At 39.7% G+C, this 21,211-nt stretch overlaps 2 protein-coding genes across 8 annotated transcripts; both read left to right on the forward strand.

Annotated features, from left to right (window-relative positions):
- Positions 1 to 2,247: 2,247 nt before the first annotated feature.
- Positions 2,248 to 10,217, forward strand: tmem33 (transmembrane protein 33). 6 transcript variants are annotated; one of them, XM_064344423.1, is made up of 8 exons: positions 2,248 to 2,451; positions 3,850 to 3,956; positions 4,475 to 4,569; positions 5,366 to 5,553; positions 6,630 to 6,697; positions 7,085 to 7,218; positions 7,914 to 7,997; positions 8,370 to 10,217. In XM_064344423.1, exons 2-8 carry the CDS (start codon positions 3,885 to 3,887, stop codon positions 8,497 to 8,499), a joined length of 771 nt encoding a protein of 256 aa, XP_064200493.1. In that variant the 5' UTR covers positions 2,248 to 2,451; positions 3,850 to 3,884; the 3' UTR covers positions 8,500 to 10,217. The 6 variants fall into 6 exon arrangements, with proteins under 6 accessions (XP_064200493.1, XP_064200494.1, XP_064200492.1 ...); XM_064344424.1 differs by having other exon boundaries at positions 3,875 to 3,956; XM_064344422.1 differs by having other exon boundaries at positions 2,249 to 2,451; positions 3,865 to 3,956.
- Positions 10,218 to 11,113: 896 nt separating this feature from the next.
- bbs7 (Bardet-Biedl syndrome 7) lies at positions 11,114 to 20,747 on the forward strand. 2 transcript variants are annotated; one of them, XM_064344428.1, is made up of 19 exons: positions 11,114 to 11,596; positions 11,814 to 11,879; positions 12,485 to 12,547; positions 12,940 to 13,115; positions 13,236 to 13,422; positions 14,002 to 14,074; positions 14,406 to 14,516; positions 14,824 to 14,954; positions 15,609 to 15,693; positions 15,808 to 15,910; positions 16,320 to 16,512; positions 16,940 to 17,014; positions 17,223 to 17,291; positions 17,496 to 17,635; positions 18,883 to 19,047; positions 19,540 to 19,649; positions 19,754 to 19,857; positions 19,940 to 20,063; positions 20,300 to 20,747. In XM_064344428.1, the coding sequence occupies exons 1-19, from the start codon at positions 11,561 to 11,563 to the stop codon at positions 20,431 to 20,433; spliced, it is 2,145 nt and encodes a 714-aa protein (XP_064200498.1). In that variant the 5' UTR covers positions 11,114 to 11,560; the 3' UTR covers positions 20,434 to 20,747. The 2 variants fall into 2 exon arrangements, with proteins under 2 accessions (XP_064200498.1, XP_064200499.1); XM_064344429.1 differs by having other exon boundaries at positions 17,226 to 17,291.
- Positions 20,748 to 21,211: the final 464 nt, after the last annotated feature.

The following is a 21,211-nucleotide window of genomic DNA, read 5'->3' on the forward strand; positions in this document are numbered from 1 at the left end:
TCAATTAATCTATTACACGTCGAATGCGGGCCAACTCGATCTTTTTCTCATAGAGTATATGCATGTACATCTGTTGGGACTTGGTTCAACGTATTAATTTAACAAATGTGAAAAACGTTCAAACTGCCTAATGCCCAACCCCTCGGTTATTATCTCGGTCATACAACAGTTTACCAACAAAATGCATAATTGTAATCACAACATGCGTTTAAAAATGTGAGATTCCACTGCAATGGAAACGTTACTTAAGTAGTCAAGCAAATATGTCATACCCTATACGACTTAGCACAAAGAGTCTTTCTAATCCCACTCTCAATAACCTAAACCCCCATATATAGGCTAGATATTTTACCCAACTACATCAAAAGATATGGACATTTTAACGTAGTTTAGACCTATAAATCAAAATAATAATAATAATAATAATCATCATCATCATCATCATCATCATCATCATCATCATCTTCGGAGAGAAGTATGATAAATCAGTGTATACTGCTTCTCCTAACTTCTTCAATTATTTAAAACAGACCAGCCGCACTGCGCATATAGGGTAGATCATTTATCTAGTCTGAAAATAAATAAATAAATAAATAAATAAATAAATAAATAAATAAATAAATAAATAAATAAATAAAATACCAGTCTGGCAAGACGTTATGGCCATTTTCCAGAGTAACAAAGGCTATTCTATTCTGTTTTAAGCAGAAAGACCGAAGGTACGTGTATACAGAGTTGGGATTACAGGTGGAGGTAACTACGTGGAAAAGACTATTTATAAATGGGGGGGGGGGGGGGGGAATAAAAGAAAAAAGCAGGTCAGATAAATCATATGAAACCCAACATAAAGCCATTCGCAATTTAGCCTACGTGTAACACTTATCATTAGATACGACCCAATTTCTTGCACTGTGTGCCAAACGCAAATTACAAAGGGGCACTTGTGTACTTTTATTTGGAACATACTCAGATATACATATATCGTGGCGCAGAACTGAAGGCTAAAAAAGGATTGGATTCACATAACACTGGTTCCATACAACACTAGTTTTCAAGATCGGTCCCAGGGCGCATGCTGATAGTTTAGCTTCAGTGACCAGGTGAACACACTGTCGACATGCAGGACCCCTGAGAGAGTTCACCTGTCTGTCTATAATTGAATCAGTTAAAAAATGTAACATCTTTACGAATGAATTATTTGTCATTAAAGGTTAAAGCATTAGTCCGTCTGACAAAAAGTCACAGAGTGAACGTGAAATATTTTAATTGCACCCCCAGGATTCAGGCTGAAATTATTACACATTACAGAAATACAGAATAGACACTGTGAATATTATTGCAGGCAGCAATCCTCGTTCATCTAAATAGCATTGTATTTATATGTCCTCAGTCTAAACCTCTGAAAAATGCTTACAAATTAATTTATAGATGTACGGGGCTAATTTTACTCCAATAGAGTAATAATGAGGTATCCTCAAAGCAACATCAAAGAGTAGTGTTTATAAACTACAGCCAAAAGTACAATTTAATATAGCCTATACAGTGATTTGAGCTTATGATCGGAAATTGTATCATGTGGGGAAGGGAGGGGATTATTGACCAAAATAATTAGGAGAATCGATGGCCAGACTGAGAAAGCCAGTTTAGGAATTTCACCAAGACACCAGCTCTGTTCTTTGCAATAAAAGCCATGGGATCTTAACTGACCTCAAAGAGTCCGGACCTTGGTTTAACGAAAGACGGCGTCTCCTGTAGCACAGTGTCCCAGTCATTGTACTGGTGAATTATCGTTTGTTTCAGACATCCCGGTGGTTTCAGAGGAAAGTCCGCCCTCTGTTGGCCTTAACTTCCAGCAACCCATCAATGTAAGCCATGATGTAAGCCCACAGCTGTTTAGCTGCACCTTTTGAGCAGTATGTGAGTATGGCTGCTGGATAAAATTAATTTAGCTATTTGTGCAAAAACTTCGGACCATCTCGATAACCATTTGGACAGAGATGTGTTGTTCTGGTTTTGTTTTTTCAGTTATTTCCAAATACTGGTAGGCTATCAACAGCAATATAAGTGGTATTTGTATATACAACAATGGTTGTGGCTATTGGAGGAAACATTAATTCATCTGGCAAAGAAAATCTCAAACCTCACAGTGTCCTTGACTTACTGGTTGGGGTCACTGTGGAGACGAATTTATCCCAGTATTCATAAGGAAGTAATAACAGAGGAGGGGGAAGTAATTACTACAGGACCAACGAAACATCGCGATAGAATTTCCCGGTAGTGCTTCACAGTTCATTGGTGCTACAGCTGTAATACGCTGAGGTAGCTAATTAGCAAGCTAGTCTGCTATAATTTGTTGTATGTGAATGTGTCAGTTTTCGCACAATAGCAATCTCGCTTAATTGACGCCTCAGCGAATTCACACAACAACGCGTCTACACGATATCGTAGCAGGTGAGTTTAGAATGGTTACGTTACTTTTCGCTGTTGTATCAGTTGGAATCGTCAGCCATGGAAATGCGAATGAATAGCTAGCTAACGTTACCATTACCTAGCGAATTCTGGAACATTCTTAGTCATTCAATAGCCAGCGAAGTTCAGTGACTTATCAATTTTCACAGTTAACTAGCTCGTTTTTGTTCTTTGGTCGGTATTTCACGGATGTTAAATACTATCTGGCTATATATTGGCTCTATAGGGTATCTTCGAAATGACAGTAGCCTGCTTGCTACATGTCAGAGCTTGCTAGTTTACTAGCACTCGAAAATCACGCGGCCACCGTCGTTAGCTGCTGGCTAGGCAGCCTGTGGATCTCGGCTCTAGGTGATAAGAAAATATGCTTGGCGTTATCTACCCATAATTATTATGATCAACACAATTAGCTTATGTTCAAATTCATACTATCTGCTGACATTGGGAAAATATGTTACCAGTTACCTAGATTGCTTCACTTAGCACTTCCATGTTAACATCGGCTAACGGCTACGTTAGCTAGGCTGCGTTATTAGACTACCTTGTATATCTCTTGAATGCACTCCGTTGGTCTTTTGTAAACGATATTGCCCTCATTGACTCGGTCAACCAAACAAGCATTTACCGTTTGGCAACACTAGCCAAAATGTTAATGTTGGCGAATAATAACTTTCTTGGAGGCTGAGTTTTTGCTTTCTGGCCGCAATAAGTGTTGCATACCAGGAACCATATAAAACACTAACAGCATCGTTGATAAATGGAAGCCTCAATGGAAATCCCCGTTCATTATTTGCAGGTAACCCTAGAAAATGTTTGCCAAACATGACTCATTGGGTAGGATAACGTAAGATGGGTTATTGATTCGTTAAAGTTAGCTGCTAGCTGACCGTTGGCCAGGGCCGAGGTTCGCTAGCCAGCTGCGCTATTACATTCTTGTCAAGGTGCCTGGAAACGTCTTCTGATCGTTTTTAGGCACCTAGCCATTTTACACGTAGCCATTTTATTTTATTGACAGCTATTAACGTTAAAACTAGAAAATTCTAAACGCAATATGTGGCTTCAAATTTCATCATGCAGTCTAATGCCTTTGAGATCTGTCCCTTGTGTCGCCCTAGAGTCACCTGATTCTCCGGTCGTTGCTGGCTTTGTTAACCGAACGCACATCAGCCACCATGATAATATAATTGCTCCTCAAACTTAGTGATTAGAATTTTGACTGTGGAAAGATACATCTGGGTTTAGGTGTGATATCATCTGTTCTGTTCTAGCATATAATTTAGCCAAAAATGTATGTGGACCCCATTACTAAACCGACTCCTTATTTTGCGTGGATTAAGTTAAACTGGCCCGAGTGAACCTGTGTGGGTGCTTTTTCTAAAGTGGTTTTTCCCCAAGGGTAACGCAGATTTGGAGAGATGGCGGACACTGAGACCACGAGTCCACCTCCTCAGGCCGGGCCTGGGCCAGGGCCAGTGGTGAGTGTTGTTGTTCTTGCACTGAAACGCTGTCATTACGACACTCACTCTTGCACCAAGTGTACCGTACTACCTCTGCCGATAGATTCCGGTCACAAGCTCCCCTGGGTTGACAAGTTTGGGTCAGCGGGAGGGCTGGTCATCACCAACAGAACAACACTTTTCTTTTTTTTTTTTTTACTTCAGTCCAGTGTTCCAGATTTGAGGGTAAGATTACCGAGTTAGCTGGATAACTGAGTTTTACTCTATGCAGTTATCCAGCTAACTCTGTAATCCTGCTTTGTTAAACAGGGCCCTGCACCTCTCGTATAGGCATTAGGCCACACAGTTTAGACCACATCCGATGCTTATCTCTCTTAATGAATGGGAGAGAGTAGGCCAAATTCGAGGGTCTTGTTTCAAGTTTTTATTAGCCATTCTCTATATGAATTACTCAATTAGCAATGTTTGGCTGGCTTTTTAATGAATTCAATCAGCAAAATTCAGCAAGAATGGTTCACTGTATCATGCTCTGCAATTTTTGTCCACAGCAATTCATGTTGAGCAACAAAGTGGAAACTGCCATGTGGCTCTCTCGTCTATTCACGGTCTACTGCTCTGTGCTGTTCATTCTTCCCATCCTGGGGTAAGTGCACTATAACAAAGCTCATTTTCGCACTTTTTTTTCAGCTACCTTGTACGTAAAACCATTCTGTACACGATTTAAGTTAGAATGATTTCAGTTTTTGCATTTATCCTGATGATAAATGCCCAAGCGGATTTACTGCTAATGTTCCTGTACCACTCCACCCATTGGCTGTTACTTTGCTAGTGGAAAGAAATGGATACTCGCAGGCCGAATTTTACAGATGGAATATTAGATTAATAATCAGGAGTAATCACAAGCCTTGATTGTCAGCTTGGTCACATGACTGCTGTGCGAAACCACACCATGCGAGTGCAGTTTGCAGAAAAAGTATGAAGCAGCCGTTCGCTTAAGGTCAATCGGACAAATGCATCGATTTTGATTAATTATTTTACAGGAACATAGGTTTTGATTTCATACAGCGCAGATGCATTCGTTCGGCAGACTTCTGCAAAGCACCAAAGGAAGTGTCCTGCCGGACAGTTGGCTCGGTGCCAGTTTATGAGCATTTTTTCCCCCAAATGCGTATGTTTATTCTCTTCTGTGGGAACATTTCACAAGGCTTGCCAGATTGTAATAGGAAAATAAACACAGCCAGCCAAGATGGCTCTTTAGATTCTTCTGTTGCTACACTTTATTGATGGCACAATGTTTGCTAATACCCGCAGACTTTGATTTCAGTCAACACTGTGTAATTTGAAATGGGAGAAAAAAAAAGTGCTTTAAAGTGCTCTGACCCTATTGGACAGGACTCAGGGACAGTCTCCTGCTTTTATTCCCCCCCTATCTCTTCTAGTCTTATTGAGGCTGCAAATTTCTACCAGCGCGCCCTGCTGGCCAACGCCTTGACCAGCGCCCTGCGGCTGCACCAGAGGCTTCCCCATTTCCAGCTGAGCCGAGCGTTCCTGGCACAGGCCCTGCAGGAGGACAGCTGCCACTACCTGCTGTACTCGCTCATCCTGGTCAACTCCTACCCCATCACCAGTATCCTCCACCTACCGAATGCCTAGGGGCCTGGGACCTGTTTCACGAAGCAGGATGACTGACTTTGCTGGATAACTGCTCTGAGTAAACCCCGGAGCCAAATCTGGAACATGGACTGAAGTAAGAAGAACCGTTCCGGGTTTTACTCAGCGCTCTTAATCCAGCTAACTCTGTAATCCTGCTTCGTGAAATTGCCTTGCTGTTCCGTTTCAGTTGGATCCATAAGTCTTGATTTTAATGTTTGTCCGATTGGTTCCTGAATGTTGCAAGGTCAGATTAGCTTAGATCAAGGTGAGCATGTTAGAGGCCTGTAATGTTTAACGTAACTGGAGTTACTGCCATAATGCCTAACAAAATCACACTCATGTTTAGTCCCTGTGGCTTGACTATTAGAGGTGTCTTAGATTTAACTAAATAAACGGTTGTTTTTACCATGTAAGAGAAATCTTGATGAATCAAATAGGTTTTTTTTGTGGGGGGGGGGGTTCTGTGTAGAGGCAAGTGTTTTATTTAGCTGAACTGAGTTCGACAGGCTTGTCAGCTTATTTTGCTGTCTTTCATAGCCTTTCCTTTTTCATGTCTGTCAGAACAAATGGCAGCGTTTCATTTAAAAGACAAATTCCTTTGAGGGTAATCATCCCACATACAAATTAATTAACTCCAGTTTTTATTTATTCAAGCCTATTTTATAGCACTGCAGGTATTCACTGCTGCGTGTCTGACCTCCCATAATGTGAATATCAGAAAATTGTGAATGGTGTTACCCAGGGCATCCTGTGAAATGCAGCTTGTGCAGTATTTATATTTATAAAGCTTTTATTTATATAAAAATACTTATTTTACATGTTTTTATTTGGCTGTACTGTAGTGTAATAGAACATAATATCCAGTATTAAATGACATTTTTGTATACAATGGAAAAGGATAAAATTTTATTACAGGAACTTCAGTCATACTTCGGTCATGAACTGTATCACATTTCTGCGGCGCCTTGCATAGCAGATCTCATGGGTAAATGCTTTTTTAGGGGCTGTAGTCCATTCTAATACAATCTCTTCCTTAACCATGGCCTTCAGTGGGTATTTTTCCTGTGTTTTTGTTCTCCTTGCTTCATGCCACCACTTACACCAAGAAGGTCCTGGACGTAAGTCTATTCCTCTGCTTTAATGAAACTTCCTCCAGTTTAATGAGACTTGTCCTATAGCTGCTAGTTGCTCAGTTAGGATTGTATGTTTGCGGGGTATTTGACTGCAGCCATTGGAGTTTGAAGCAGTGTCATATGGAGGTACTGCTTGTGAAAGCAAATCATTGTGAAGACGTCATACATTCTGCTTTAGGTTTTATGTCTTCAGTGCTAGCTTTGCCTTAATGAGAAGTTTCAGCAGTAGTCTTTGAGATGCCTGTGTATCACATTTATACATGATGTCTGGTAAATGGTGAAAGATTAAAATTTATGACCTTAATGAATGGCCAAACTTCTGCATATCCTCGAATGACTGGTTTGAATCATGTTGTTTAATGCTTTCTCTAGACAATTGGTCCCAACAGCTTGGCTTTTGTGAGGAACCTCCTGGACAAGCTCACAGCCAACCAGCAGAACATCCTGAAGTTCATTGCATGCAACGAGATCTTCCTCATGCCAGCAACCGTTTTCCTACTCTTCAGGTGAGCTTGTCGACCCATCTTTCAAGGGTCAGTTAATAATAGTGAATTCAAGTTGTCAGAATTATCAAATTAATATTTTTAATCAATTGATGGAATTAGTTTTCCATCTATTTTTATTTCAAGGAGAAAAAAAAACTGGCTTGACGATTACATTTAAAGGCTTAAGAAAGTTCACTAGTTTGTCCACGTGGGGGCAGCATTAGATTGAGTTAGTGTTTTTTAAAAATATTGTTTTATCACATTAAAATATAGAGTATGTAAAAACTAGCCAATGCTAACACTATTTATCAAGTTGGTTCCAAGAATTGGAAGCTATGAATCTCTTATGACAGTTGATAGTCATTTTTGTGAATTGACTGAACACTAGGATTTTCATAGAATACATTCATTTCATTCGTTGAATCATAGACCTTATAGCAGTTGGAGATTCATTGTTAGGGTGGGCTTCATCTGAGTAATGATCTGAACTGAGATGAAGTTGCTTGTCTGAATGCTGACTTGAACAAAATGGAGGTGAAGCAGGGGTATAAACTAGCAGGTCTAGTAGCCCTCTGCTAGTAGCCTTCCAGGGCCAGGACTGCTCTTCATTCAGTTGAACAATATGAACTAATTACTCCAGTGCTTCTTTTGTATGGGATGAGCTTCCCCCGGTGACAGTGGTAACCGTGGTAATGGGTTGCTTTTTTTGTTTACAGTGGCCAAGGAAGCCTGCTGCAGCCATTCATTTACTACAGGTTCCTCACGCTGCGCTACTCCTCCCGAAGAAACCCTTACTGCCGGTAAGAGCGGCCCTTTGGTTTTTGGGTGTTACTGTTTCTTGCTGCGTAATCGGTAGTGGCAGCACGTGCTTGTGCATACCAGCGCAGGTCACCTCGTGTGGGCGGCAGTGTAGTATAACGGGTAAGGAACTGGTCTTGTAACCTAAAGGTCACAGGTTTGATTCCCGGGTAGGACACTGCTATTGTACCCTTGAGCAACCTTTGAGCAATGCAGGTTAGGTACTTTAGATATTTAACCTGCATTGCTTCAATATGTATCCAGCTGTATAAACGGATGCAATGTAAATGTAATGTGTAAGCCTGTGATGTAATGTGTGAATGGTTCACTGTCGCTTTCTCACACACCTCCCTCCGCTCCCCTCCGCCACTCAGCACCCTGTTCACGGAGCTGCGTGTGCTCTTGGAGCACCTCATCATGAAGCCTTCCTGTCCCGCCTTCTTCCGGAGGATGTGCCTCAACAGCATCGCCTTCGTCAGCCGCCTGGCCCCCACGGGGGTGTAGCTGGGGGGGCGTGGGGGGGGGGGGAGCAGAGCTCCCCCAGAGACCCACCACCAGCGGAAAAGACCGAAAGGAACGCTATTTTTTTCAAGGTTCACCCCCAAGGAGCCGGGGAACCCCGCAGGCTGCCCACGTGTCTATAGGCCAGAGCGCGAGGCTCAAAAAATCACAGTGCACTGAAAAAACCCGGACCAGATTTTCCCGCCCTTTTTAACGGCTGCCTCGCCACACACATCCCATTGCACGTTTTACCGTACGAAGTAACAGTGAGGTTTGAAACCGCCCAAACTTCAATCATGGGGTGTTTGGGATTTCTTTATTTGCCCCCTCCCAATTTTTTTTCCCTAGATTTTTTTTTCTTCTTTACTTCAAATTTTACTTTACTTAAAAATGTGACATTAAAATAAAATCCGACTAAGCTTTATCATTGCCACACATTTTTTTTCTTAATTGTACTCCACTAGCCAAAATGCAGAAAAATCACTGTGTGTATTGGTGTTTCTGTATGCATTCCTACACACAGACACTCAATGTCGATGCAGTGAGTACAACTCCATCACAGTATGTCTTTTTTTATATTCACTTTCCTTTTCTTATCGAGTGTGTAAAGCATTGTATGAGAACCCCAATTGCCTGTATCGTACAGTTATATATTTATACATGTTATGCTTTGTCTTAAATCAGTTCTAAAAGATTAAATATGCAGTAAGTGTGAGTGCTACTCCCTGTTTTATGTATGCTGAATAAATTGTTTAAAATATTTACATAAATTTAGGTGAAAGGCAATATTTCCATTATTTCTGCAATGTAGTTGGGCAAAAAATTACCTTAGTGAATTCCAAAGCTTGATTGTGTTCTGATATATAAGTATCTAGATATCTGCAATATATAAACTCATACAGTGCATTACAAGGGTGGAAATTAGTAATTAGGGCAGTAAGTTATTTCAGGGCATGTTAGTCTTTGTCATGCTATTAGTGTTTTTAATTAATTTGTTGACAGCTGTGCTGGTTTAGTGTAGCAACAACTATGAAAACTTCTTGAAATCTAATCCAGGTATCTCATTGATTGGTACATAGCAGGGTTCATCAAAGGTCCAAGATCAACTAGGGGGACCTTGAACAACATGAAGGAGAAACAACAGTAAAAGCTGGTAATAATGTAAATAAAATACTTAATCGGAATAAACACAAACCTGTCACAATATTTAACTGTTTAACTTTGATTGCCACAAGTAAGACTAATTGCAACTGTTGGCACTCAGAATGTGGGGTGGCTGTGCTCTCTCTTTATGCGTGTGTGCGCGCGTGAATGCGTGCGTGTGTGTGTATGTATGTATGTGTGTGTGTGTGGGAGGGGGGGTCCAGGTCCGACTCCAGCAAAAGGTTTAAAGTTCCTGCTGTATGTGTTATTTTATTCACAGGCTAATTATTTATTTGCTATTCTGTTGGACTACCTCTGCAGTTGTTGGCATGGCTGCATGAACTAATGTACGACCCTTTTTTGTTTTGTTTATTTTTGTCCTCTCTGAGATCTTCCTTTGTGTTTTCGTTAGTCTATTAAAACATTTTCTACAGAAAATAAAAGGAGCGAATAATTGAAAAAATAATTTCATATTTATAGTTGATCAGGTTCTTGGTGTGAAACTGCTTTGAAATGTTCCTATGAATGCATTGATCAACAGTCAGCCTAAGATTCATTATTAAAGAAGTGAAGCTTGATTAAGTGGTCTTGTTTGCTTCTGTGTCTGTCTCTTGTGGCTTGCTTGTTTCTGCACAACCAACACTGATGGTTAGCTGGTCTCCAGTTTTGATCCTGGTTATTTAATTTTGGTGAGTAGCAGTGGGTAACTACATTTGTGCGACAGCTGTATGGGTCCAGTGGTCCAAATCTGGCCATTTAAATTCTAACGTTAGGCTCCTCATTAGATACTTGAATTCCAGTGTTGTTCTCGCTAACAGAACCCTCCCTTTGAGTGTTGCTGACCTTTACTTGAAATTAACTTAAATTATGGAGGTTTGTGAATTGTGTGGTCAACTGAAGCAAAAAATAAAAACTGCATTAGCCAGGGTATTTTAATTTAATTTTAATATTTAATTTTATGTTTGAATGTAAACTATTCAGTATTTGGGGCTAATTCCAAGTTAATGTCTATCCATACATTACATGGACCTCAGGAAATTTAATTTGTGGTCAGATGCTCCGAAGTGAGATGCCATAAAACTTCTGGTATCTATCAGTCCCCTGATATAACTGTCAATTCTGGTAGCAACATTGTGCATTTTAGTGTATGCAATTTGGTTAATCAAACATCTAAGCAATGTCTAGGCCCCATTGACTGTGCTTTTAATGTGAACATTTCAGTATAAAGACAACTTAATATCAAATGCGAACACAGGGATACAAAGGTGTGTGCCTATTTTAAATATTCAATATACTCATATTCAGAATATAACTTAGTGATAGTTCAAAAATAAGTGAATGCCCTCCTTGCCGTAAGCCTTCCGATCAGCTACCCAAGTACAGATTTGTTGGACAGCAAGTATTCTCTCAACCAATGAAAAAAGACTTTGCATCCATTCGTACATTTTATCCAATCTCCTTCCACTTTGTTTGCCTTCCTTTCCATGGAAACGGGAATCGTCTGCTGCTGATGTCTACTTAGCAACAATCCGGTGGACCATATGGCGTTTTAGCTTTCAAAACATTCTTTGTTTTATTGCAAGCGCCTTTCTGTACTTGCTAGATATGTAACTTCATGTTGTCACTTGGTGTGTTTATTTCGTTGTGTCTCGGTTGTAATGGCCTAACTAGTTAGCCAGCTAATTTGCAATAGAATCTCTAGCCGGCTAGCAAACAACCCATTTTGCCACTGCTAGCTAGCTAATCCCCTTGGTCTAGCTAACTGGTTGCTGGGTAATCCACGCATATGACTAGTTGACCATCCACTGTACATGTTTCTTTGCATTATAACTAAATTAGCTAACGTTAGCTAGTTAGACAGCCAGTTGCCAGGATAAAGCACAGATTTCCTACAAACGCCAAGAAAGATACTGGCTGGAAGATGGAGCTCAATTTGAATCGGGTTGATTATCTACAGGTAAGCATAATTGCTTTAGCACGCTGACATTTTAACAGCTTGTAACTGTAGAGTTGGCTACATCTGTTTGCTATTATGTTGAAGTTCTGTTACTTAGCCAGAGAAGTGATGATTACGCCTGCACTTCACAATGTCTTAAAATTGACTTCGATTCACTTGTGCACTGTAGATAGATGATTAAATTAATGTTCTGAAATTATTCCTCTGCCATTGCCAGGTTGGGGTGACTTCCCAGAAAACAATGAGACTCCTGCCTGCAGTTGGACGGAGAGCAACTCAAAAGGTTCGTAACAGTTTGTAGTAAACACTTCTACAGACCGAAACGTATTTTTTATGATTAGCTTGTCGGTGCAATTGGTACCTTGGAAATAGTTGCTCAGTAAATTATTTTGCCGATTTGTTGCATGTTCTATTTAGACGTGTATAATAAAGGGACAGCAAAAAGGGACACTCTGCCCTCGGCATCTATGATATTTAAAACCTACGGCTATAAATATTAAACTATAATTCTGACAAATTCATTCAAATTTTCTTCTTCCTTTATTTGAATTAACATCAGTTACAATTTGTATAGTATTCTTGGCCATTTTAAAATAAGATGTAACCTTTCCCTAATAACCCATTTTTAATGAACATTTATTTAGCTAGAACTTGAACTGTTCTTGAACAAATCGAAGCATAAATATTCAAAAGGTTGTATTTGGTGCTGTGCTTGTATACGTCTAATCATTATTGATACCGATATTTGCCAAGATTAATAATGACCCAACAATGATAAAAGTAACGAAAGGGAAGCCACCTTGTAGTTCGAAAACTAGGCAGTTTTGTTCCTTACTGTATTTTTGTTTTAAATATTTGTTTATCGTTTGCATCATTTGCCTTTTATAGGTTGCTGTGGCAGATCAAGATGGAGTTATAACTTGTTTTGGGATGAAAAAAGGAGAGGCGGTTGTAAGTACTGCATCATAACGCGTGATGTTTTTAGAAGACATGAAATTATCTGGGCTGGGGGAAACCTTTGCTGCATTTTTCAGAACAACACTGAGGCTGGTGTACCATTGCAATTTAAGCAGAGGACATCTGCTGTCATAATTCCAAACACATTCTTCAGTTCTTGTTCTTTTAGGTCATGTGAGCCTTCCTTTTTAGATGTGTCTACAGTATATTAGTTTTGGTTTTTTACTCCCCTCATCAGTTACATTTAAGCTACTTGCAAACTTTTTTGATATGTCCATTTATACGTCCATTATACGTCCATTTTTGAGAATTGTGGTGATATTCATTATGTTTCTCGAGTAAATTGATCCCCCTAGTGACATTGTTTTTGAATACACATCCCCCAGCCTGTCTTCAAGACTCTGCCAGGGCAGAAGATCACCAGACTGGATCTGGGAGGAGCACTTGGGACACCCCAGGAGAAGATTTTTGTGGCAGCCGGTTCTGAAGTCAGAGGATACACCAAGAAAGGCAAACAGTTCCTGTCATTCGAAGCAAATCTTGCAGAAAGCATCAAAGCCATGTATGTGTTCTTTACTTATACTTTTGTCGGATATCGTGTAATAATTCATAACATCCACATAAATATACAGTAAGTATGACTAGCCTTTTCAAAGTGAATCTCTTTTTGTGTTTTGCACAGGTATGTCTCAGGGTCGGACCTCTTTGTTTGCGCGAGTTACATCTACAACCACTATTGTGACTGCAGGGACCAAGACTACTACCTCTCAGGGGACAAAATCAATGACATAGTTTGTTTGCCAGCAGAGGGCGCCGGCCGCACTATCCCGATCCTTGCATGTCAGGATCGGGTTCTCAGAGTGTTGCAGGTGTGTGCTGTGTACTGCAGTATTATTGGTTGTGTAGTAGTATAATGGTAGGGAACTGTGCTTGTGACTCAAAGGTTTCAGGTTTGATTCCCAGGTAGGACACTGCCGCTGTACCCTTAAGTAGGGTACTTGCTGGATATACTGTACACTGTACATTAAATATGCATATACTGTATATCCAGCTGTATAGATGGATATGTAAAAATGTTTTTAAAAAAGGTGGTGCAAGTTGCTATGAATAAGAGCATCTGCTGAATGCAAGCAATGCAAGTCTCTTATTTGTCTCTTTCTTTATCATGATTTGCTCACATAAGTTTAAATCAAAGCTTTTATAGAAGACATACATATTGTGACCATGTTGCAGGTGTTTTATTCCAATAATATATTTTCAATTATGGATTTTGATATGTATGTTCATATTAATATTTTGTTTGCATAGAGACACATTTTTATAATTCTTGTTATGTACAATTTTGATGTAATACTTATTAAAGTGATGGATTACATTTTTTGCATTTTTATGTCCTGTCACGGATGGGATTGAGATTTCACTGAATCCTGTGATTTGTTGTCCTGTAGGGATCTGAGCTCATGTATGAAGTTGAAGTTTCTGGACCTCCTTCTGTTTTGGAGTTAAATAACAGAGATGGAGGTATATTTGAATAATCTGTCTTCATGTTAATTTTCAAATACAGTGGAGAATTTTGACTGTTCTGCAGGCCATTGCGAGCACTGATTTTGTCATCAACTTTAATTTTAGGTGCTTAGTGATGAGCATACAAACGGTAGCATCTCACTAAAAATTATGCAAAATATAAAAATAAAAACAATGTTTGTATGTAGTGTTAACTTGCGTAGCATTCTGTGCATATGGGCAATATTGGATATTACAGACAGAATGCCCATTAACAATGACACTAATAATCATTACATGATCATTTTAAATAATTTTTTGTGTGATTAAAAAAGTCTTCTTTCTTTAGGCAGTGGGGAAGTTCTTTATGGAACAGCCGATGGGAAACTCGGGCTGGTGAAGATCACAGAATCTTCTCCAGTTCAAAGATGGGAGCTGGCTAATGAGAAGAAAAAAGGAGGTATTAGATTTTTTGGTAATGAATGTGAATATTGGTTTTGGGTGTAGTATTGACATGTGCTAATATTTCTGTAAAAAAATCTGCTTTTTTCTCCTTTTGTCATACTCAAAATCAATGGTATCTGTAACTTGCATTACTGTAGCACCATATTACCACAGTAATATTTATAATCAGCACTTAATTGGTCTTTAATTGTTTGGTATATTTACTATAGGATTATATAGTCAGTTCATCATAGTTAAGTTCAGATGAAGTTTCTCCATTTATGCATCCATCTGTGCATCTTGCTGTGTTTTTTTTTCACAAGGCATCCTGTGCATCGATACGTTTGACATCTTGGGTGATGGTGTGAGAGAGATCCTCGTCGGCAGGGATGATGGGACGGTGGAGGTGTACGGGCTGGACGGCTCGAATGAGCCTACCCTGCGCTTCGAGCATGTGAGTTTTTTCGTGAGTCGGAGGCTCCGCCCCCCTTCTGCTGGCTAGTGTACGGGAGGCTCGGCCACCCTCTTGGCTTGAGAACCGATGTCTCAGTGTAGTTTAAGCAGAGTACATCAGCTGTACAACCCCTAGCCTAAAATAATTTCTAAAATCCTTTGTCGATGGATACGTTTAGCTTCTGATTATGTGTGTAAAACTTGTAAATTCAGTCGAATGCTTTGTGCTGCGGTGTTCCTGGAAGGGGCTTGCTAGGGAGTGCTTACTGCCGATTCCAGGCACCAGCCTTCAGTCTCTAGTACTTGGTCTGCCAGCTGAATCCACTTTTTATATACGTTTACATTTTTATTAAAATGTGAGACTAAAAACCAAAACCCCAAGTGTGAAAAAGCAGTTTGGGAAAAATAGCTGTCCTTAATAGCGCCCATATGTGAGTTACAAGGAAGCCATGTTGTCCAGACTCTTCTCCCAGTGTTTCTGGCATCACTTCCTTGTCAGCTCTTAAGCATCATTTTCTAGACACATAATATGTGTATCATGGAGTGTGGTGGACTGTAGTTACCTCTAATGTGCACTATGTTAAATGTGCCTGACTAGCCATTACTGTTCAAAAAATGTAAATTTCCCTCCCCCAATGTTTTACTCTTTTTCTAGGCGCTGTCAGAGAGTGTCACGTCTATCCAGGGTGGCTGTGTTGGAAAGGAGAATTTCGATGAGGTTCTGACAGCAACGTACACAGGCAACGCGACACTTGTTCCTTCATTGATTTTTATAGATTGACTAAAGCTCAGCGTGACTACAGCAGAAAAATCTCCTTGAAAAGTTAACGGATGAAAATATGTATAACCTTCAGGCTGGGTGACTGGACTCACAACTGAGCAGCAGCAGGAAGAGGCGGGGCCAGGAGAGGAAATTAAGATGAGTCAGGAGACTCAAAACAAAGTTGCTGCTCTCAGGTAATCTGATAAGAAGTATGAGCAAATATATGACTATTTATACATGGTATAATTTGTATACCCAAAGCAGAATATTTGTGCAAGGTACTTCAGACAAATGCAATACTCTGCTTTTAGCTTTGACTTCTATTGCTCAACTGAAAGATTTTCTGTAGAATCCCTTAAGTAATTGTGTGGTACACTGATATTGTACTGTGATGTGCCACTTCTAAGCCTTCCTAACTGTCTAACCCCTGACTCCATCTTAATAGCAGAGGGAAAATATTGTTAGCATTTCACATTGGCCCATGGTGGAACTGGAGCGTGTTAGCATTAACAGACTCCCCCACCCCCCCGGAAGGGCTGGGCTGGAGTCTGTTAGCATTGTCTGTGGCTTGAGAGTGTTAGCATTGCCTGAACCCAACTGCAGGTTGGAACTGGAGCAGTTGCAGGTAAAGGTACTCCAGGAGAGGGAGAAGTACCAGCAGACCTCCCAGTCCAGCACAGCCCTCTCTGCAGTGCCCGTCTTTAGTGTCAACGACAAGTTGACCCTCTGTCAGGACGATGCCAGCTACAGCCTCACCTTGGAGGTGCAGACTGCCATTGACAACCTATTACTGCAGGTGAGTGTCACCGCATTTACTTATCTTATACAATACCTTTCTTAGACCACACTTAGAGCACTGTGTGCAGTTCTGGTTACCATACTGCAATAAAGATATAGTGGAAAAAGTTCAGAGAAGGGCAACTAAATTGGTTCCTGGTATGAAAGATAAAAGTCATGAGGACCAACTTAAGATGGTTGGAGCCATATTTACTAAGGATTTGCAGGGCTTTTATAGATGCTAATGAGACAAATAGTGTTTTTACATATTTACTAAGGTACCGCACCATATAGTAGAGGCAGGTACTCTGAGGTACGATGACGTACCTTTTAGAGGTAGGAAAATGGAGAGCATTGTTAGACTGAATGACCTGTTCTCCTTGTTATGTTATGCTATGTGACCTGAAAAGAATAAGCATTGATACTTCTTTTTAAAACTCTCCTAGAGTGATGTTCCAATCGACTTGCTGGACGTCGATAAAAATTCAGCTGTTGTGAGTTTCAGCGAATGTGATTCAGAGGTGAAAAGCCTTTTTCATTTTGCATTTTAATTGGGTGTATTGAATCCCCTGAGGGATGGTGGTATACATGAACTCTGAAGACAAGAGATTGCAATCTTTATGACCAGGAATCAAATGTGATGCTAACGTTCTAAATAAAAAATATAATAACTTTGATTAAATCAAGCACCATGCTTAATATTGATTTTTAAATATGATTTCATTATAGCAGCCAAATGGCAATTTCCTTCTGGCAACATACAGATGCCAAGCAAATACTACAAGGCTTGAGCTTAAGGTAAGTGGACTATGTTAGTTTTAAAAAATGTCTAAAATATTTTGCATGCATTTCTTGTGTAATTGGACAAATTAAATACAGTATTAGACAAATCAGACATGTAGAATCTTAAGAAATTTGGTATTTAACTTTTGTGAGGGAGCTACTGCTTTGGCGTAAACGAGCATCCTGCAAAAGTATACTTGTGCACTGACTGTCCTCTAGGTGCGATCCATAGAGGGCCAATATGGCACTCTACAAGCCTACATCACACCACGCCTGCAGCCAAAAACCTGTCAGGTACGGCAGTATCAGATTAAACCCCTTTCTCTTCACCAAAGAACTCACTCCATTGACCAAGACAGGTAAGGGTCATTGATATCAACCAGTAATATTCTCCCATAAAATAGTTAAATTACATGCAGTCACCATCGGTATCGTGTCCGGTTTATAATAGGAACCTGCAGTTTATACATTCTGAAACTTTGGTGCAGGATAATGGTTACTGAAATGGACTTGCAATTCAGAGGTCACAGGTAATTCCTACTGTAGGTGAGGCACTGGCTGTTGTACCCTTGAGCAAGGCACCTGACCTAAATTGCATGTTTAAATCTATTGTGGGTAAAAATGCAAGCTGTGTAATTCATTATAAGAGTAACTGCTAAATATAATGTCATACAGACTGTATTAAAGGCCTAAACCTTCTCTCTGGCTCTCTCTTGATCTTTTTCCCCTTCTTAGATGAAGCAGGTTTAAAAAATTCAGGCTAATTTATTTATTTCACTTCACATATGCTGAACCAAAGTCAGTCTCATTCCTTTTCACAATTCCTGTTTAAAATGAATGAGTCTAAGGCTTTAAAAAATACCACCATTGAGGAAAGGCCAAACAAAAATGAAAAGGGGGAGAAAAGGCTGTAGGGGTGTGCCGAGCAACACTATCTGTATCTGTTCAACCTGCGAAATGATTGGGAAAATGGGGTGGTGCTGACAAACGGTGTGTGTGTGTGTGTGTGGCATGCCTGCATCCTGCAGTGTTTAATGAATGCATTTGTCAATGTCATGAAATGTTTTATTGTACAACAAATGACCGTTGTTTCAATTTTCTGTTTTATCCTCACTTTTGCTGCTAATCTCATTTCATGAATAGCTTCTGAAAATCATTCAGGAAGAAAAAGTGTCTGTATACAGCACATTATGTGTTCATACACCCCTATTAGGCTGGCATAATATTTACATGGAGATATGTGTAGATAGTGCAGATAGTGGCAAATATTGGGAACTGACAAAATGTTTAAAATGGAATGTACAATGTGTAGTTTTGCAACCACTGAGCATAGCACGCTGCTCTTTGTACTTACTAATACTACAGTTGCAGGGATCTCACTTCAGTGCATGGTTCCATAGCAGGCTAATTCAATTAGCCTGGTACTAAGCAAGTTTAAGGCCCTGGATGTGTTGCCATGGTCATAAGCCTGCCTAGATATAAGCTTGATTTCATTAAACTAAGCAGCATGCCTTATTCCACTATGTTCACAAGTTAGCTAGCAGACCCATGAATCCTAATACCCACAGCTCTTTGTCTGTTGTTTCTGTCTCTCTGTTGTGTATAGGCCCATGAATACTCTTACGCTGGTTGGTCAGTTTAGTTTGGCCGAGATCCATTCATGGGTGGTGTTCTGTCTACCGGAGGTTCCTGAAAAAACACCACCTGGGGAGACGGTGACTTTCTACTTCCAGAACACTTTCCTCGGCACACAGTTGGAAACAACCTACAGGTGAGGTCACATAGGCTTCTGCGTCAATTGCCTTCTAAATGTATTGCCACTGTGTGAAACATTGTAGTTAGGCTGTCCTTACAGTAAGGTGCAAATTGTGTCTTTTTGACATTGTGGCATTTTTGGCTGGACCGCAACAGCGGGGCCAGCCCTACAAACGCGAATGTGTCTGAGTGACTGAGTGATGAAGTTACACCATTGGTCAGCCAAGTTATAAAGTTACACCATTGGTCAGCCGGAGAGGTCCAGCCATATACTAGGTTTTGACCTGGTCTTTTTCTACTATTGAAGGACATGGCAGAAATGAATGGCCTGATATTGATCTAAGGTGAGCATGTGCATAAGCACCTTGGATCAATGGATTATTTTGCTGTCCTTACATTTTGTGAATCAAAATTATTAGGGGGAAAAAAACAAGTAATCATTACAGTTAGGACTTTGTAATTCAAAAAAAGTAAAGCAGCTAAGCCTGTTTTTTTGTTTGTTTTTTAGTAAAGGTGAAGGTCACTTCAAATCAGACAACATCTCTACAATTTCCATTCTGAAGGACGTTCTCTCGAAAGAAGCCACCAAAAGAAAAATTAACCTCAACATTTCTTATGGTAGATTTTCCTCCTTTGCACAGAAGAACATTCCGATACGTAGTGATATTTCTAAGGTGAGCTTACTAATGATCTTATTGACACTTGTGTATTCCCTTTTGTAGATATCAATGAAGAGTCTGTCAGTCATACTCTGAAGATGATTCATCCAAAACTGGAGTACCAGCTGCTTCTTGCTAAAAAGGTTCAGCTGATCGATGCTTTAAAAGTGAGTAGGGCTGAGCATTTATTTTTGTTTTGTTCCTGAGTTTTGCTCTTTAGTTTAGTCACGCATTTTCTTCTATGCACAGGAACTACAGGTTCATGAAGGGAACACAGACTTCCTGATTCCCGAATATCGTAGTATTCTAGAAGAGTCCACAAATCTTCTTGAGGAGTACAAGAAACAGCCTGCGCATTTGGAGAGGCTATACGGTACAGTGTTCTAAACCCTAAATTATCTTTTTGCTGTGGCATACGTGCTGTCCACATTTCAATTGGTTGCGTGCAGTGAAAATGAAAGAAGATTTCTCTTGTTTCAAAGTTTTGTTTTTGTTGTGCACATTGGCTATCACAAATTGTGTAAAATGGGCATGCTCATCTCCTAAAGAACACTTACAGGAGGGAAGTCATTAGAGAAACCTTTTGCAAATACACGTGTTCTCTTGCAGGTATGATCACGGATCTCTTCATTGACAAATTCAAGTTCAAAGGACAGAACGTGAAGACAAAAGTTTCACTGCTGCTTGAAATTTTGGACAACTATGATCTGAATTCTTTAATGGATTTTTTTAATGAAGGGTGACGTGGTGGTCAGTGGTCTTGTTGTGTTAGTCAGTACTTAATTTAAAATCTTTCTGGTGTTGTATATGAAATATCATATTAAGATTATGTTAAAGGTACAGGAATAAACACCAAATATGTTAAATATATTCTAAAAAAACATTCCCCTGGTAGAACATGTATGAAGTCCACACTAATGTATTTTATGTCATGATAGTCGGCACTGTACTTGAATATGAGTACTTTGCCTTTTGTAGCATAATGTGTATATTTTTTTGTAGAAAGTATGTTCATATTCAAATACTTTGTGTTTCAATAAATGTATCACTTGCTTAATTTTGTTTTTCACGTCACTGGGTTTCCTTTGCATCATGAAGCAAAAGTTTATTCTGAATATGACAAACCATGTAATACAAGATATTTAAAATTGACATATGGTACCCAAAACCCCAAAGTATCATTGGTAAATTTGGGGTTTTGGGTACCGTATGTCAATTTTGACATACAGATTTTGATTGAATTCTTGCTTCTATTAGTAATATTTAACCACTTAATGGCTCTGTAGATTACCATCTATTCAACTATTGCCACATTAAACTGATTTAATCCACTGAGTCAAAAAAGTGAAAAGTGAAGTGATGGGCTAGCAGTCAAAAGTGAACTTGCAGTAACAGAACTGGAATCCCACTTCAGACCTTGTCTCATGTTTAGCAATAACATGCTTTACATTAAAAATGTGTATATTCTACTGTCCTGTTAATAAACTTGTAAAAAGTAAAAATACATCTTAATATTGTGGC

Source organism: Anguilla rostrata, chromosome 7, assembly GCF_018555375.3.
Source record: "Anguilla rostrata isolate EN2019 chromosome 7, ASM1855537v3, whole genome shotgun sequence".
In the NCBI taxonomy this organism is placed as follows: Eukaryota; Metazoa; Chordata; class Actinopteri; order Anguilliformes; family Anguillidae; genus Anguilla; species Anguilla rostrata.

Coding starts and splice junctions, on each gene's coding strand:
- tmem33 (XM_064344423.1), top strand. CDS start 3,885: ATGGCGGACACTGAGACCACGAGTCCACCTCCTCAGGCCGGGCCTGGG. Junction 5,554..6,629: donor CAACTCCTACCCCATCACCA/GTATCCTCCACC, acceptor CATGGCCTTCAG/TGGGTATTTTTCCTGTGTTT. Junction 6,698..7,084: donor ACACCAAGAAGGTCCTGGAC/GTAAGTCTATTC, acceptor TGCTTTCTCTAG/ACAATTGGTCCCAACAGCTT.
- bbs7 (XM_064344428.1), top strand. CDS start 11,561: ATGGAGCTCAATTTGAATCGGGTTGATTATCTACAG. Junction 11,880..12,484: donor GACGGAGAGCAACTCAAAAG/GTTCGTAACAGT, acceptor TGCCTTTTATAG/GTTGCTGTGGCAGATCAAGA. Junction 12,548..12,939: donor TGAAAAAAGGAGAGGCGGTT/GTAAGTACTGCA, acceptor CACATCCCCCAG/CCTGTCTTCAAGACTCTGCC.